The sequence below is a fragment of the Perissodus microlepis genome, chromosome 20, assembly GCF_051167445.1.
Source record: "Perissodus microlepis isolate ML-2025 ecotype Zambia chromosome 20, ASM5116744v1, whole genome shotgun sequence".
In the NCBI taxonomy this organism is placed as follows: Eukaryota; Metazoa; Chordata; class Actinopteri; order Cichliformes; family Cichlidae; genus Perissodus; species Perissodus microlepis.
This window is the reverse complement of record NC_140480.1, coordinates 3,425,609-3,440,773: the sequence shown is the minus strand read 5'-3', so window position 1 is coordinate 3,440,773 and position 15,165 is coordinate 3,425,609. Positions and strand designations below refer to the sequence as shown.

The following is a 15,165-nucleotide window of genomic DNA, read 5'->3' as shown; positions in this document are numbered from 1 at the left end:
TGATTAAAAGATTTTTGGGCAGCACAAATTGTTTCTCTAAGATCACTCCATTAGCTTTATGTTAAGTTAGCTTGTCTCATCGCTTCTTTAGCAGCTGTCTGTTAAATGTAGACTTCTTGTTAGCTAAGTTTACCTTATATTGTTTATATTTGCATATAAAATACTAACAAATGCAGAATGGCTTGGTAGCTTGACTTTACCTTAGTGCTGTCCAATGAATTTAAGAACCTCTGACATCAATATTCAAATATGTAAATTAAAAACAACAACAAAACAAAACCATTACGTCAGTAACTGACGTGATCCCATTGATTTAAACAATGTTTATATTAAAATATCTGAAAATAAAATAAAAATAACAAAAAATCTAAAATTCTTCTAATATCCCTCATGATTTGTCAAATAAATCAAACTCCACTTACTTTAGCTCTGGAAGTCTATATCCTTGAAATGGCTCCGCTTTATGTAGATTTTATTATTATTATTATTATTATTATTGGTTTCTCTGAATGTCGGTACTTAGGGGGAAGCCGCGGCAACACGCTGTCACGTGGTAAAACAACTTTCGCGTCGTTACCATGGAGTTGTTTATGAAACTCCATTTCTCATTGGTCGAAGACGTTATCCTGACCAAAGCGCACGCGGCCATTGGCTGATACGGACTCTTATTTCGACCAATGGCAAAGCGCGCTTTTTACAAACTCATATGAGTCCAGGAAGTTGACAGCCCACTGTGGTGAGAATAGACGGGGCTAGTGGTTTTTAAATCTGCACAAAACACCCGATAAACCAAAACATTTGGAGCCGTTCCGGTCTGAAATACTTTACTGGATGATCGGAAGGAAGAAACGGATACTCTGTTGAATTATAGGAACACAGAAGGTCCGTATGTAGCCAGGCTTGTGATCGGGGTAAAGCTAGCTTCTCTGGGGTAATTTTCACGAGTCAGCACGATGGTTTGTACTGTGTTACTAACAGGCATGCGCTTTTACGATTAGACAGATTGTTTGAGAACTTTAAATCAGCACATGTTAACGTTTTAAAGTCTTGTGTGTGTTTTTTGTTGTTGTTTTCATTGCATGTTTGGTGTCTTTTGCCCATCTCCATACTACCCTTGTTAGAAGCCTGTTTGGTATTTTGGTTGCTCAGCTTTAATTTCTTTCTGTCTTTAGTTGCTTCAGTTGCTCCTCACAGCTTTATCTCCTCATCATGGACTCTTCTCCAATCCTTCGTCAACAGAGTCAGAATAAAATCCGCAGTGACTTTATGAGGTGAGACTGATGATTTGAGCCGCAGTTACTGATATAGAATTTAAGAGCTGGGACTTATTTGGTCTGTCTACAGAAGCGTGTTTATTTGTTTGTCTCATAGTAAAATATACCTTTCTAAATCTCAGGTATCAAATCAGTACTGGTATTAAAAATGTCAGGCACCTTGTTCCTCTCCTGTATCTGCCTCCCATCTTGTCTGGTTTTGTTTGTCCTTGGATCAGTTTTTTCCCCCTTTTTTTCCCCTTTGCATGCTGCCTCTGGTGATTTCCCAGCCTCGAGCTGGGTTGTGTGACAAAGCTGACCGGTTTTCTTTTTTCAGAATGAAGAATGAACAAAACAAAAAGGTAGCGGACCCAAAGCCTTCCAAACCCATGTCAGCATCTCACCTTTCCAACAAAGATATTGAGAACAAAGATCCAGGAAGCTCAGCCACTGGTAAAAAGGCACCTCTGCAAGCAGGTATAAGCAGGCTTCCGGTGCTTGCAAAGTCCTTCCATCTTCAGACTCCCTCGGACTTCAGTCAGTCCCACTGCAGGTGGGAGGAGAAACCTCTGGCTGTAAGCATCTCCTTTTGATCTTGTAGATTTCCATATTTTTATTTACTCGGGTTAGTCTGATGTGTTTAATAAGCTTTTTCCTTTTTCTGCAGCGAAAAGCGCCGAAGAAAAAGCCACTCACTCGGCCTGTACCTTTTAATCTGTCACAGCCCAAAAGCACAAGAACGGCTGCTGAAAACCAACCTCTGGCTGTCCCAAAGCTTTGGACTCATGCAAACACAAAACCGTCTAAACATCCAACCGCTTTAAACGGCAACAAGGACTCAACCAAAGCTGCAGGGAAGCCTCTCGGAAAGACAACAGAAGATGCTTCCCACCTATCGGGACCAACTGGGCCTTCCAGCACATTTCAGACTTCATCTTTGTCCACCGCTATGTCATCCCTTCCTGATAGTGCTGTTACTTCTGCACAGCCTGCTCCCAGTGCAGAGGTCTATTTGAATAGCATGAACCTGCTCAGTCTAAAAGACCATTCAAAGACAGCACATGCTAGTCGGACCACGCAGTGCAATTCTTCAAAAGGTGGTAAGCTTGTTTATTTATCGCATCTAAGGCACAAACTTCCACCTATATTTTGTGGATAATCACTTAAAGCTTGCAGGCTGTATTTCCCTCACTCCTTCAAATCCATGGAAATCCATTTATTTTGTCTAGTGAAAATGAAGATATTAAGAGAGTTTCTCTTGGGCTTTTTTTCTTTTGCATTATAGAAAAGGGGGAGAACTTCCAGCCTGACCACGCGGCTTTGCTTAGCATCCTCCGGAACGAAGGAGTGGGCGTCACAGGTCCAGCGCCTACGACTCCGCAGTCCAAACCGTACAACTATTTGGTGAGTTGGATTCATAGCGGTGCATTCTTTATCATGCTTTTTTTGTTTGCTTGTTTTTAATGCCTGTAGTTGCAGCAGGTAAACATTTTTTAAAGGTGTCCAATGATCATGTGTGCAGCCCCAGCGAGTGTCCGTCATGACGAGCCGACAGAAAGCTGGAGCCCCTGCAGGTCAGTGTAAGATGGAGAACACAGCATGCGCTTGGCACATACGTGTGAACATTGTAAAGGACTTATTTTATAGTAGATGGCTGAGCAGTCCCTTTGAAATACTATATAAATATATCTCACTATACGTGTGTGTTCTCTCGTCCTGTGTAAAATCCCCAAGTAAAAATGCCACAATTATGAGTCTCATTAACTGGAAGCCAATTTTATTCAAACTAAACATCAGGCAGTGTTAGTTGGGTGTTCATAATGTTCAGTATTACACTTACGTCATATTATTTAAATGATTGTTGTCTGTACTTTTCTCACAGGATCAGTGAAGTCTGTGCAGTTCTCTCCAGACCCCGCTGCGCTGCAAAGCATCCTCCAGAACGAGGGAGTGAAAGCTGGAGGGCCCGTGGGCACAACACCCCGAAGTTCAGTCTGTCCACCAAGCAGGGCGACTTCAATCTACACAGTAAATTTGTGTTCACTTCTGTACTTCCTCATACTTGTTACATTGTTGTTATTGCTTTTTTTGCTTTTTAAGTGCTGCCTTTGAAATAATTTCTTCTGTCTTCAGGCTCAGAGAGTGCCGGTTAGAAAAAATCGTCCAGAGGCGACTGCTGTGCCAGCAAGTAAGATGCAGCATTGCTCCACTTGTTATCTTTATAAAACCCAAAGCACTCTTATCTCGTTGTCCTTTTAATCTGATGTGACGTGGCTTTTTTCTCCTGAGCAGCAGCATCAGCAGCACTCAAAGAGACGCCGCTGAAGAAATGGACCCCACAGAGAGTCCGCAACACCAGACATCAGCCCCTGTCTGCTATGGTCAGTATGTATTTAATGTATGTTGGCACTCTGTCCAGGTAGTCTGTTGTGTTGTGCACAATCACCACGTTAACTCATAATGCTTCTGTTTGCAGAAATGGCATCAGTCGCCATACGGCACTCCTGGATTCAAGAGTTGCAAAACCAACCTTCAGCCCCAACAGGAGGTGAGATGGGAAACCCTGACTTAACTTATTATTTTATACAGTTTATTTGTGTGTGTGGCAGTGCCAAAAGATGTTCTTAAGTACTTTGCGTAAATATTGTTTAACTGGTCACCATAAAAGGGAATCAGGAACTAATCTAAATGAACACATAAAAAGTTTTAACCAAAAAAGCTTTTTGGTTTTAAAATATTAAGCCACAATGTCAGTATCCCAACTTTGGGAGTGATGAGTGGTGGGGAAGGAGCGAGACATCCTTCATTGCGAATACGCCTCACTAAGCATCTCTTTATACCTTCTAGTATAACTCTGTTGAACAAATCCAGGTAGGGATGGGTATTGATAAGATTTTCACGATTCCGATTCCATTTTCGATTCTGTTTAACGATTCGATTCTTTATTGATTCTTTTTAAAAAAGGAGAACACTAAGGTCGAATAGCTTAGAACTTTGTTTTATATCTTCTCTTTGAACAGGATAGAAATTTAGGAGTAACATGGCCTTACAAACCCAGCAGTGACATCTTAAGAGATCCACAGCATACGGCTCTTCCATGGGGTGTCACAGGGTCCCCAGGAAAAAAATTGTAAATGTAAAATAAATATTCTTCTGTAGCAATAACAAAGTTTTAACTAGACAAAACTGTCTAAAATTTATGCTTAAATGAAGAAAAATTTACTTATTACAAGGAAAGAGACTGAATTGTTTCTTTCTTGATTGAGTTAAATATAAGAATTAAATCTCAACTCTGAGAACAATAATTAGAAAAAAGTGCTGAGAATAAGACACCATCTGTTCAAAAAGCTACAAAAAAATATGGGACTTTATCTTAAAGCAAGACACCAGAAGCACTCTTATTTTTTGCACTTTTATTGACACAGCAACGGGTCAGTAACTCAACTTTAACAGTACTGAGGTCTAATTCCAGGAGACTCATGTCTAACATTACCTACATTTGAGCAGGGCCACTGTAAGAAGTGCATATTCCAGATACTCTTAACAGGAATAATAACAGTATAAAATACTCATGACTGAATGTATCAAACATACATTTTGCTCTTACTTCACATTTTAATATTTTTAATGATGCCATTATTAGGTTTTTAATGTCCCTTACTGCAGAATAAAGATTTCTTATGAAATTTTGGTTTTGTTTTGGTTTTATCTTTAGCTCCATTCTAAGAAAATGACCAGCTTCAAGTGTCCTCATTGTAGGACACATACAGGATGTCATGCTGAAATGTAAAGCACTTACAATAGAAGCCACTAGAAACAAATTATTCCAGCCTAATTGATGACATTTATGGCATTTGTTTTCTGTGCTGACTGATATGCTGCTCAGTGCTTTGCTGCCTGCTTTTAAATCAGATGTCACTCTGAACATAAACACAAGCTACATGTGATGTCTCTGATGTGTATCTGTTTCTACCCGTGCTGATGCTACCGTGACTAAAGCTAGCCAAGCAGCAGTAAATATGTGAAGCAAGGCAGAAGGATACACTCATCAAATAAACAGGATCATAAGAATATAAGACCACGAGCACTACAATTGTAACAGAAATATGTTGACATAAAATGGCATGTTATTTGAAATCTACATGAAACAATGACACAACTACTTTTTTTCAATTTTTCTAATTTATTTATTTTTTTTACCAATTGTCCAAATTAGTCTGTGATTGGCCTTAGTGTGACAGAAATCATATTTATATACAACTAAATATGACCCAGCAAACATGTTTTAAATGGATGATTCCTCACTTGATGACGAATCATCCATTTCCATATTTGCTGAGTCTTAAATTTGATGTCAGTGAACTTTTCAGTGGTTGGTGTTAAAAAAAAGCCCCCAAATCCCCTATGAGCAAGCACTTGGCGACAGTGGAGAGGAAAAACTCCCTCTTAATGGGGAGAAACCTCTGACAGAACCGGGCTCAGGAAGGGGTGGCCTTCTGTCTCGACCGAGAGGGGTTCAAATGTTCACTGACAATTTAGTTGTATATAAATATGATTTTTAGGACGTGATGTTGAGACCAATTAGGTGAAATTGGGGACGCGCACAGTTCCGCTTCTTCTTGTTCTTCTTCTTACTTGGTGGAATCTCTGGCAGGCTCTTAACTTCAGTCTCGAGTTCAGCCACCTTGACATTGAGCATTTTCTGTTTGTCTTGTAGACTTTGCAAAGATTCCTGTACAGAGAATGCAGCTGACTCTTCTTTTTCTATCTTCTGTTGTTCTGTGGTGTCTTTTTCTTTCCGAGGCTCCTGCAGAGACATTGCAGTGGATGGCAGTGAGTCCTCTTTTTCCATCTTCTCCTGTTCTCCAGTCTCGTTTTCTTTCAGAGGCTCACATTTGTGCATTTCATTTGCAGCAGTGGAATTTTGTTCTTTGTGCTGCTGTGGGATTTTAAGTGAGGAAGCTTTGGCCTCTTTCAGCTCTCGCTCAAGAGACTCTACCTTCAAATCATGAAGGGCCTTGTTGGGGCAGAGCTGGGATTTCAGGTCACTGATTTCCAGGTTGAGTGTCTCCTGCTCCTGCCTATGTTTAACGGCCTGCTCTTCAAGCTGATTTTGAGCTGCTAGGAGCTGTTTCTGGAGCATCTCAATCTGCTCTTGCTGAATCCTACATTTGAGCTCAAATTCAGCCTCCTTAGAGGACTTCAGTCCTACAGAGTCAGTGTGTGAAGCCTCTGTGGTTGGAGTGGCAGACTCCACACACTGCTCTGTGGTAGGGTGGCTGATTTGGTCCTGCAGGGTAACCATCACCTCATCCAATATGACAATAGCTTCATTGTCATTTGCGAGAGTGTCTGTCTCACTGATGTCATTGGGCTTATTACTAGAAGCCTCTTCCAGCTGCTCTATGAGGTCTTTAATCGTTTCCTCATGATTTCGCTTGTTCTCGTGAATTTGTTCATGAAGTTTGTTCACCTGAAACTGGTGATAAGAGGCCCTCTTGTTTGCACCTACCATTTTCCAGTAAAGGTTGTTCTGATGGTATTGGGAGGCTTCCAGTTGGTGTCTGAGAGCAGCAATCTCGTGCCAGGGATTAAACGGGGGTCTAAATGTGGGAATGGGTTGATATTGCCAAGTCCCTCCATTAGGCACCAGGTTTGGTCTGCTGGGGTTCTTCCCATTTCCCTATCCATTGTTGATCTGCACACAGCTGTTGTCACGAAGGTCGCACTTGCTTACGTCACTGTCATGAGACATTCTCGCAAAAAAAATCACGGTTTTAGTAACGCAGTAACGCAGCGTTCCTACGGGAAAGTAACAGTAATCTAATTACCGTTTTTGCAATAGTAATCCCTTACTCGTTACTTGAAAAAAGTAATCGGATTACAGTAACGCGTTACTGCCCATCTCTGCTCACCAGTCAGCAGCTTATAGTCACAAAAAACTGATAAATCTGCGATCCCTGCAACTCTAACCAGCCAACAAAAACGTGTTCATAATACAAAACAAGTTTACTTTGTGAAATGTTAAAAGGTACAAAAAATAAAACAATAAAATAAAACAATATGTTTTCAAGACTTTTTTACAAGTTCCTGTATCTCACTGAAATGTTGCTCTGTAGCTGATTTCTCGTATTTTAAGTGTGATTACAAAGTTTGACTAGAAACAAGACAAATATACTTGATAAGATTTTGAGTTTTTGCAGTGTACCCCCCCCCCCCCCCCCAGATCCTGCACTGCATAAACAGTTATACTTGAAACAAGCCAAATATTCTTAAATCTGACAAAAGTTTCTTGTTTTGAGAAGAAAAAAAATCTGCCATTGGGGTGAGCAAAAGTTGCTTGACTAGAATTGTTAAAACTAGAAATTAATCGATGCCTTTATAACATAAATTATTCTGTAGCAATTACACAAGAATATTCAGTAATGTCCCTGCCTACAATTAAACACATTCACTTACCGAAAATTGGGGGCATCTGCTGTGGCAAATGGGTGCAAGCCTTTTACCACAAACTTAGTCACTACTCGGTGACATTCGTCTATCCTGGCCTGAAAGGAGACGCTACTGATAGACTGCAGCGAGAACGGCCAGCACCTGAGCCAGACTCTGTCTGTCTCATCATGGTCACCTAAATGCACAGTAATGGCAGGTTTTGTAATAAGGCAGATCGCGCTAACATAATATGCACTGTTAGTTGATTATTTACCTGCCGCATTAACGGGAGAGGACGTGCAAACGTTACCGCTGCTGCTGGGTTGACATTCACGAGTCCGGAGCGGAATTAAAAACACGAGGTCATCGCGTGTTTTGTGAGCAAATTCTTTTGCATATTCGTAGTGTTTCCTCCCTTAAATGAAATATCTACTTTTCAAGTATTGCAAGTTGCCCTGTTGTCATCCGTTCTCGTAAAGTATAACCAAAGTTTTGAGGCGCCGTGTTTCCTGCCAGGTAAATGACGCTCCGCAACGTGGTGACGTCATTCGGGGCGACTGGAATCGAGAAGGGAATCGTTTGCAAAAATGGCATCGAAAACCGGTTCTCAACAAGAACCGGTTTTCGATACCCATCCCTAAATCCAGGTGATATATAATATCTGATCAGGTATGATATGGTGTCACTTGCAGGTATTTTTGCTTTTATCTGTGTCTTTAGTGTTGGTAATTGTGACGTCTTTGTTGTTGTGGTTTTATTTGTCTGACAGCTTCCACGAGGCACAAAAGAAATTTCCAAATTAATAAATCTAAATCTCTGTGGGCCTCAATAATAATGATAATAATCAGATTAATACTGATGGTGTGTTTCGATTTTAGTCCTCAGAGACGCAGGTAAAAAAAAAAGTTTACAGGAAATGTTCTTGGTGTCGGTCCTTGTAGACTGGGTCAGGACAACATGCTGTGGTGTGACTGCGAATCAGCTGCCTTCAAAAGTGTTTTGTCTTGTGTTTTAATAACTCTTCAAACTCCCCCAATAAATGTTTATCCATCATGACTTTGAGCACCTTATTTCCCAACGGGTCACCACAGCGGACAGGTGCGAATGGTTGATTTGGCACTTATTTTCACCCTCCCATTTATCCAGGCTTGGGATCAGCGCTAGGAGTACACTACTCCATTTATTTTGGAACCACTGTACCACACTACACAAAACAAAAAAAGATGTAAAAACAATATAACAAACATAAACATATTGGACAATAAAGACGAGAAAATGAAATGAGCAAACCCAGTCTGGACTATGATGAAACCAAACTGAATTATAAATGACAAAGGAATTAAATCTTAAAGACAATTTCCAAAAGAGGTGAAGCAGAAAGAGAGCGCTGCATTAAGTTTCCACATCCAAAGTTTTTCTTTATAAAATAACTATTTATGTTGTTTTATGCTTATGATGGGAAATGATTAGAAGCCTTTTTTTTTTGAATGAGGCCTATAAATGAGGTGTGAAAAGGTAAAAAGCAGAGATCGCTCTCGTGGCCTGAGAACAGATTTCTCAACTCAAAAACCTGTAAGAGTAATTTCTAACAGTTTTTTTTAACATGGAATAATGACAGATGCGCTATAGATTTAAAGATAATAATAATAATAATTATTAAAAAAATTATTACTTTTAAAAAATCATGTAACTACAATATATTTGGGGACAAATGCACATTTTATTTTGTGTCAGTTACAGTTCCTTTAACCTTTTGCAGGAGGTGGTCCAGAGACTGTTTGATGAAGAAGAAGAAGAGCAGAGCGCAAATGTGACAGAAAAAGATTGCGAGCAGCGACCAGTTCAAGCCTCAGCTGTGAGAATTTGAAGCGACCGATCCACATTAAATTAAGTTCTTCTGATTAAAGTAGTAGCTTAACAATCAGTGTATTTTTGTTTTCTATTCATGTCTCCAGAGTAAATCTCACTGTGACAAAGAGGAGGAGAAGAGCAGGACCAACGATGATGAGGAGGAGGAGGAGGAGGAGGAGAAGTTAGTGGGAGAACAGATGTTCTTGCAGGCCCAGCACAGAGAGTCTGTTATCTTTTTCTCGACGGGCAAAAAGTTGTTCAGAGTGCCGCGTTTAGAGAAGCTGGGGGACTCTGCTCTGCAGGATCAGTGCGCTCCAGTTTCACCAGAAGAGAGAAAGAAGCTGCCAGTGCACGGCGAGGTGCCAGCTGTGCCAGAACCGAGCTGCAAGATCACCCCTGCTGTTCAGCGCCCGCACAGAGGTAACTCTGATCGATCACACTCCCCTTAACCTCTTGAAAGCTGACTCGGAGTAACCATTGAAGCTGTTTTCTGAACCGAGTGGTTTCGTGGTGTGAAAACCACAAGTGTCGTCTTTATGGGGGAAAGGGTTAACAATGTTGTGTGCCTGCTGTGACATTAAGTGTAGACTAAAAGTGAGTGCCAGGAGAAAAAGAACCACAATATTTGATTTAAAAAGTGACAAAAATTGACACAATTTTCCTGCTATTAAATAATTAGATTCTTTAATTAATTTTTACGAAGGCTGCAGATATTTATTTTTTATTTTTTCCTGTCACAGATCTCGTTGGTCAGAAGACTTGCTCTGTGAGTTCTGCAGTGTTGATGTTGCGCAAGCGTTTTCCTCCCCTGGAGGAGCTGCGTTTGGACGAGGAGGTGGCCACCTACACATCAGCGTCTGTCCGGGCTCCCCCTGGGTTTGCTCCCCTTCGACCTTCCTGTGGAAACCCTCTGGCCTCCATTTTGCACTTCGAAGAGTCCACTGTAAGTGTATCTCTGACAATCTGCAGTGTAACATAAACTTTATGTCACTGCTTTATGGTTTCTTCTTTTCTTTTTTTTTTTTATTGAATTGAAAATACCAGCATGCTGTCGCTCTGCCTGAGTGGGTTCTCTCCAGGTACTCTGGCTTTCTCCCACAGTCTAAAGACGTGTGCATTAGGTTAAGTGGCAACTCTAAACTGGCCGTAGGTGTGAAAGTGAGTGTGTGTGGCTGTCTATCCATGTCAGCTCTGTGATGGACTGGTCACCTGTCCAGGGTGAACCTCATGTTTTGCTCTATGACAGCTGGACTAGAGCAAAAGTGCAACCCTGAACTGGATCAAGGTTGAGTGGATGGATGGAAGTATTAAGTTCAGAGTGTGCTTCTAAAGAAAATTATAGTTGGCAGAATAACACAGGTTCAAATTTTTGATTTATTGTGACTTTTATTAAAATTATTCCATTTTGAAAAGCCAAGAAAAGGGAAACCATGAAGGTACAAACATAAAAGAAATAGGATCCTGCACAACACAGGTGATGTTACAGCAGGGATCTGAAGGTGTCATAGGGGATCATCTTATTGTTAGGGTTGTCTGCAGGCTCTTTACCTCACTATCTCATATAAAGCACCTCGAGGCGACTTGTTGTTGTGCATTGGTGCTGTATAAGAGTGGAAAGGAAACACAGATGCCACAGAGGAGTAGTTGTTCTCTGTGGAGGACACATGGCCTTGCAGTTCTAGCATCTACACAGATAAGTGGATGTTCTCACAGAGGCACAAAATCACCTTCTGAATTGACTGAAAAAGTTAAATAAACAGAAAGACCAAAGTAAACGATCGCCCTCTGAACGGACACACTATAAACACAAAAGAAAAAGCGCTTTCAGTCGTACGTTGGCTCTCCAAACTACTGCTTATCATAAAACCTCAGAGAAGCCATAAAATTCTGAAAGGAGACACGTTTTGTTTTCATCTGTTCACACAGTGCAGATGCTGTAGTCTCCCACTGATCCTATGCTGCATGCCACGAAACAGGTTTTGGTGTTTTTAGAAGTGCCTGTAAACAACATTCACCACCTCTTCTTTTGTTTATAGCATAGAATCAAAGCATTTTTAAGTATCATTTTTGCCAGCACTCTGGAAAGAGCTACGCTTTATTGCAGTGCATTCTTGGTTGGATGCTGTTCTCTGATCATTTATGTGAACATTTCAGCTTAATAGTCAGTTTAATAGACCGACAGCGCGCATGTTTTGGAAATGTCGTGGCACAGAAAAGCTCAAATGAAGACCATCTGGAACAGCTTATGAATAAAAGTTTTAAAGCAATGTTAATGATCAGTTATAGAAAAACAGAGTATATAATATTTGGCGGTTTAAATTTTTGGGTGTGATAATTATGCACAAATCAGTTGGAGATTTCACCCTTGGTGTACAAATAACTGTTGCAGCAGTGTATGAAGCTGAAGATATCTTAAACGAAGATCAATCCATCTTTATTTCAGACTCAGTGGTCCAGGAAAAAACAATAAAGTTACATTAAACGCATCATTATTTTCTCACAAACAGACAGCTGTACCAGTGCGTCCATATTAAAGATCAAGGATTTGCTGAACACACATTAATCTCAGAAGCATTAAGCTAAAAAAAAAAATACATTTACAGACGAGATAATAGAGCTTTAAATGTGCTGAGTCCACTCTCTCTTCAGTAATAATCTTACGGCATCATTATCGTATCATTATTATCATTAGTTTCCACATGAAGAGTGGCGTAAGAAGATGTTTGCTTGTGCATTTGTGTCATTTTCCCGTAAACATCTTCATCATCTGTCGTTTGATCTGTAATGACGTGTCTAAGATATGCGAGCTAATTACAGACACTAAAATCAGGTAATCTGATGAGCATGTGTCCTCTGTGGTTTTACACATCATTATAAAACCCCAATTCCCAAAAAATTGGCACGCTGTGTAAAATGTAAATGACAACAAAATGCACTGGTTTCCAAACACAGCCGATGTCAAACATTTAAATTGAGATAATGTCTCTTTTTAAGAAAAATCTTTGCTCATTTTGAATTTGAAGGCAGCAAAACGTCCTAAAAGTTGTGACGAGGCAACAAAAGGCTGGAAAAGTTAGTGGTGTTTAAAAGAAACAGACATTTAGGTTAATGTGCAACAGGTCAATGACTTGATTGGGTTTAAAAATAGCATCTCAGAGAGGCAGAAGTTCACCAAACTGCATCGACAAATTGTGGAACAAATTCAGAAAAATGTTCATCAGCATAAAATGATGAAGACTTTGAATATCTCATCATGTACAGAACTTAATATCATTAAAGGATTCGATGAACCCAGAGAAATCGAGGCTGAAAATCTGTTATTGGATGCCTGCGATCTTCGAACCCTCGGTGCTGTCAAATTTAAAAATAAGCTAATATGTTCCTGAAATTTGGTGTTTTCTTGAGAAATGGAGAGCACCTACTTTGTTGTTCCCTCATAGAAACAAATACGAGTCCAATTTATAAGCTTCAGAAGAAAGCTATAAGAATTATAAATGGATTAAGGTTATTATTCACCAATTACACATTACTAATTATTTATTAAACTACATTAATTCACACTTTTTCACCCTGCACATGTGATGTACAAAATGATCTACTTCCAAACTGTATTCACGGGTTGTTTAAACCATATTTGAAAAAAGTACAGTTCAGGACGATTTACAGGTGTACGTCTGCAGTAGGGACACAGTAAGACGAGGGAAATAAATATTAAACTGTCGACATTTGCTTTATTTTTATCTTTTCTTGTTTGGTTTTGCTTTAAAGGTGTGTAAAACATGCTGTGTAAATGGAATAAGGTGTAATTTTCTATAGCACGAATTGAACCTTTTAGTCAGTTTGTGCTACTAATTTCAGTTCTATTTGTCTGTTGTTGTTTTTTCCTTCTGTAGCTGATGTAAGATTTAAAGCACTTAATACTGACCACAATAAGACTCTGTGTGATCTGAGTGCTGCACAGAACACTCGGACATCAGGACAGCAGCTTAAATATTCTCTGTGGTCTGATGTGTTTGATGTGCACACACAGTCAGAATAAATATTTGTCTTGATTTTGTTTTTCAGAGATTTGTCCCAATTGGCTCCGATCTCTCGCCTGGTCCGCCTTCTCCACTGCAGGACAGTTGACTTGCACCACAGCTGCAGTGTTTGCTTTCACTGTGAAACGCTGACTTCACTTTACAAATATTTGTCGAACACTGACGCCGCCAGGTCAATGGCTGCTCCAAAAAGAAAAAGGGTATATCTAAATTATACTGTTTTTCTTTCATAACTACAGACACTTGTATGTTTTTAATAAAGTAGATTAAAAGTTATCTTTTTGGGACCTAGGTCCAATGTATGTGTTGAAAAAAATATTTTTTTAAAAGGTCAATGAAGAGTCCACACCAGATCAGTGTTGTTAGCTGTAGTGTACATGTGGATCAATGGTTAGGATCTCTGTGATGTACAGTGTTTATAATAAATAGTTGTTACTGTCTGGCCATGTGTGGTTTGTTTGTTTTAAGCACATACACAATTTAAGATTTGTTGATTTATGGGAAGTAATTTCAGGATTTGACCCCATGATAAAAACTAACTTTGAATAGTGTCAGACAAATATTTGTTTCATGTCTTTACCTTCAGTTATTTCATGTTTGTGAAGATGATGCTTTAAGTTTGGTTAAGATTGACAGTTTGCTATATTTTAGAGAATCAAGTAGTGGCGCTATGGTGTAGAGATTTGCACATTCGTTTAATGCCACAAAGATCCTTAGTTTGATCCCGGGAGGAGACACAAATCCCTTTGAAGTTGTGTCAGGTAGAATGTAAAAGTCTCCCAAATCACACATCCGGAGCTACCTGCTGTGCTCCTGTGAATAAGAGAGCTGCTGAAATCATCATTGCCCCACTCACATGTACTCCTTAGCACTGAGATATGGAAACGACACTTCAGTGATGCAAAATCTCATACCGTCTTGCATTCTGCACTTTCTTTCTTGGCCAGATATAAAGGTCAACCGTTTTTCTAGAAACATGCAAAGCATCCTGTTCAGTCATGTGATGAGGTGTCCTGTTAGGAGTTATGGAGTACTATATGAAAAATGTAGCCAGCTGCTGAATCACCTCTGCTCCCATGGGCTGATTTCATCCACGTCCAGAGGTTTGCATGAAGCAAGTTTTGGTGCTTAGTGAGGTAACATCAAGATTAAAAGCGGGTTTTCATGGAGGTACATGTCATGCTGAACTAGACTGCAGACCTAACCTGCACAGGAGCAACAGGAGAAACATTATGGAGGTTATATGTACCTTGTGTAAATTATGCAAAGAAAAATCTACTTAAATTTGTTTTGTTTTTTACATATTTCCCCCTTTACTCTCACACCACTGAACACTGCCAGAGTTAAAGCTGAAACCATCCAGCACACATTAACTTAACTTTAATTAGTCCAATCTTTTATTGATCATGAATAAGTCTTGATTGATTCATTACTTGCCAGTTTCCTTGGTGACTTTCAGCTCTTCTGATAAATGCCTCAAGCACAAATACAGGTTCATACAGACCCAATTTAAGAAGGGACGCATGTATGGGGCACCGCAAGTGCCAAAATGAAATTAATAAATACATGATTAAATAATTAAATTATTT

At 39.8% G+C, this 15,165-nt stretch overlaps 1 protein-coding gene across 3 annotated transcripts; it reads left to right on the top strand.

Moving 5' to 3' along the window:
- Positions 1 to 711: 711 nt before the first annotated feature.
- Positions 712 to 14,018, top strand: troap (trophinin associated protein). Of its 3 annotated transcripts, none has more exons than XM_084917856.1 (14): positions 712 to 882; positions 1,173 to 1,271; positions 1,591 to 1,828; positions 1,921 to 2,353; positions 2,539 to 2,657; positions 2,776 to 2,827; positions 3,136 to 3,281; positions 3,387 to 3,441; positions 3,546 to 3,634; positions 3,730 to 3,801; positions 9,445 to 9,540; positions 9,641 to 9,956; positions 10,277 to 10,479; positions 13,602 to 14,018. In XM_084917856.1, the coding sequence occupies exons 2-14, from the start codon at positions 1,210 to 1,212 to the stop codon at positions 13,662 to 13,664; spliced, it is 1,944 nt and encodes a 647-aa protein (XP_084773982.1). In that variant the 5' UTR covers positions 712 to 882; positions 1,173 to 1,209; the 3' UTR covers positions 13,665 to 14,018. The 3 variants fall into 3 exon arrangements, with proteins under 3 accessions (XP_084773982.1, XP_084773984.1, XP_084773983.1); XM_084917857.1 differs by having other exon boundaries at positions 880 to 956; XM_084917858.1 differs by lacking the exon at positions 1,173 to 1,271.
- The last annotated feature ends 1,147 nt before the right edge of the window (positions 14,019 to 15,165 follow it).

Coding starts and splice junctions, on each gene's coding strand:
- troap (XM_084917856.1), top strand. CDS start 1,210: ATGGACTCTTCTCCAATCCTTCGTCAACAGAGTCAGAATAAAATCCGC. Junction 3,802..9,444: donor ACCTTCAGCCCCAACAGGAG/GTGAGATGGGAA, acceptor AACCTTTTGCAG/GAGGTGGTCCAGAGACTGTT. Junction 9,541..9,640: donor GACCAGTTCAAGCCTCAGCT/GTGAGAATTTGA, acceptor TCATGTCTCCAG/AGTAAATCTCACTGTGACAA.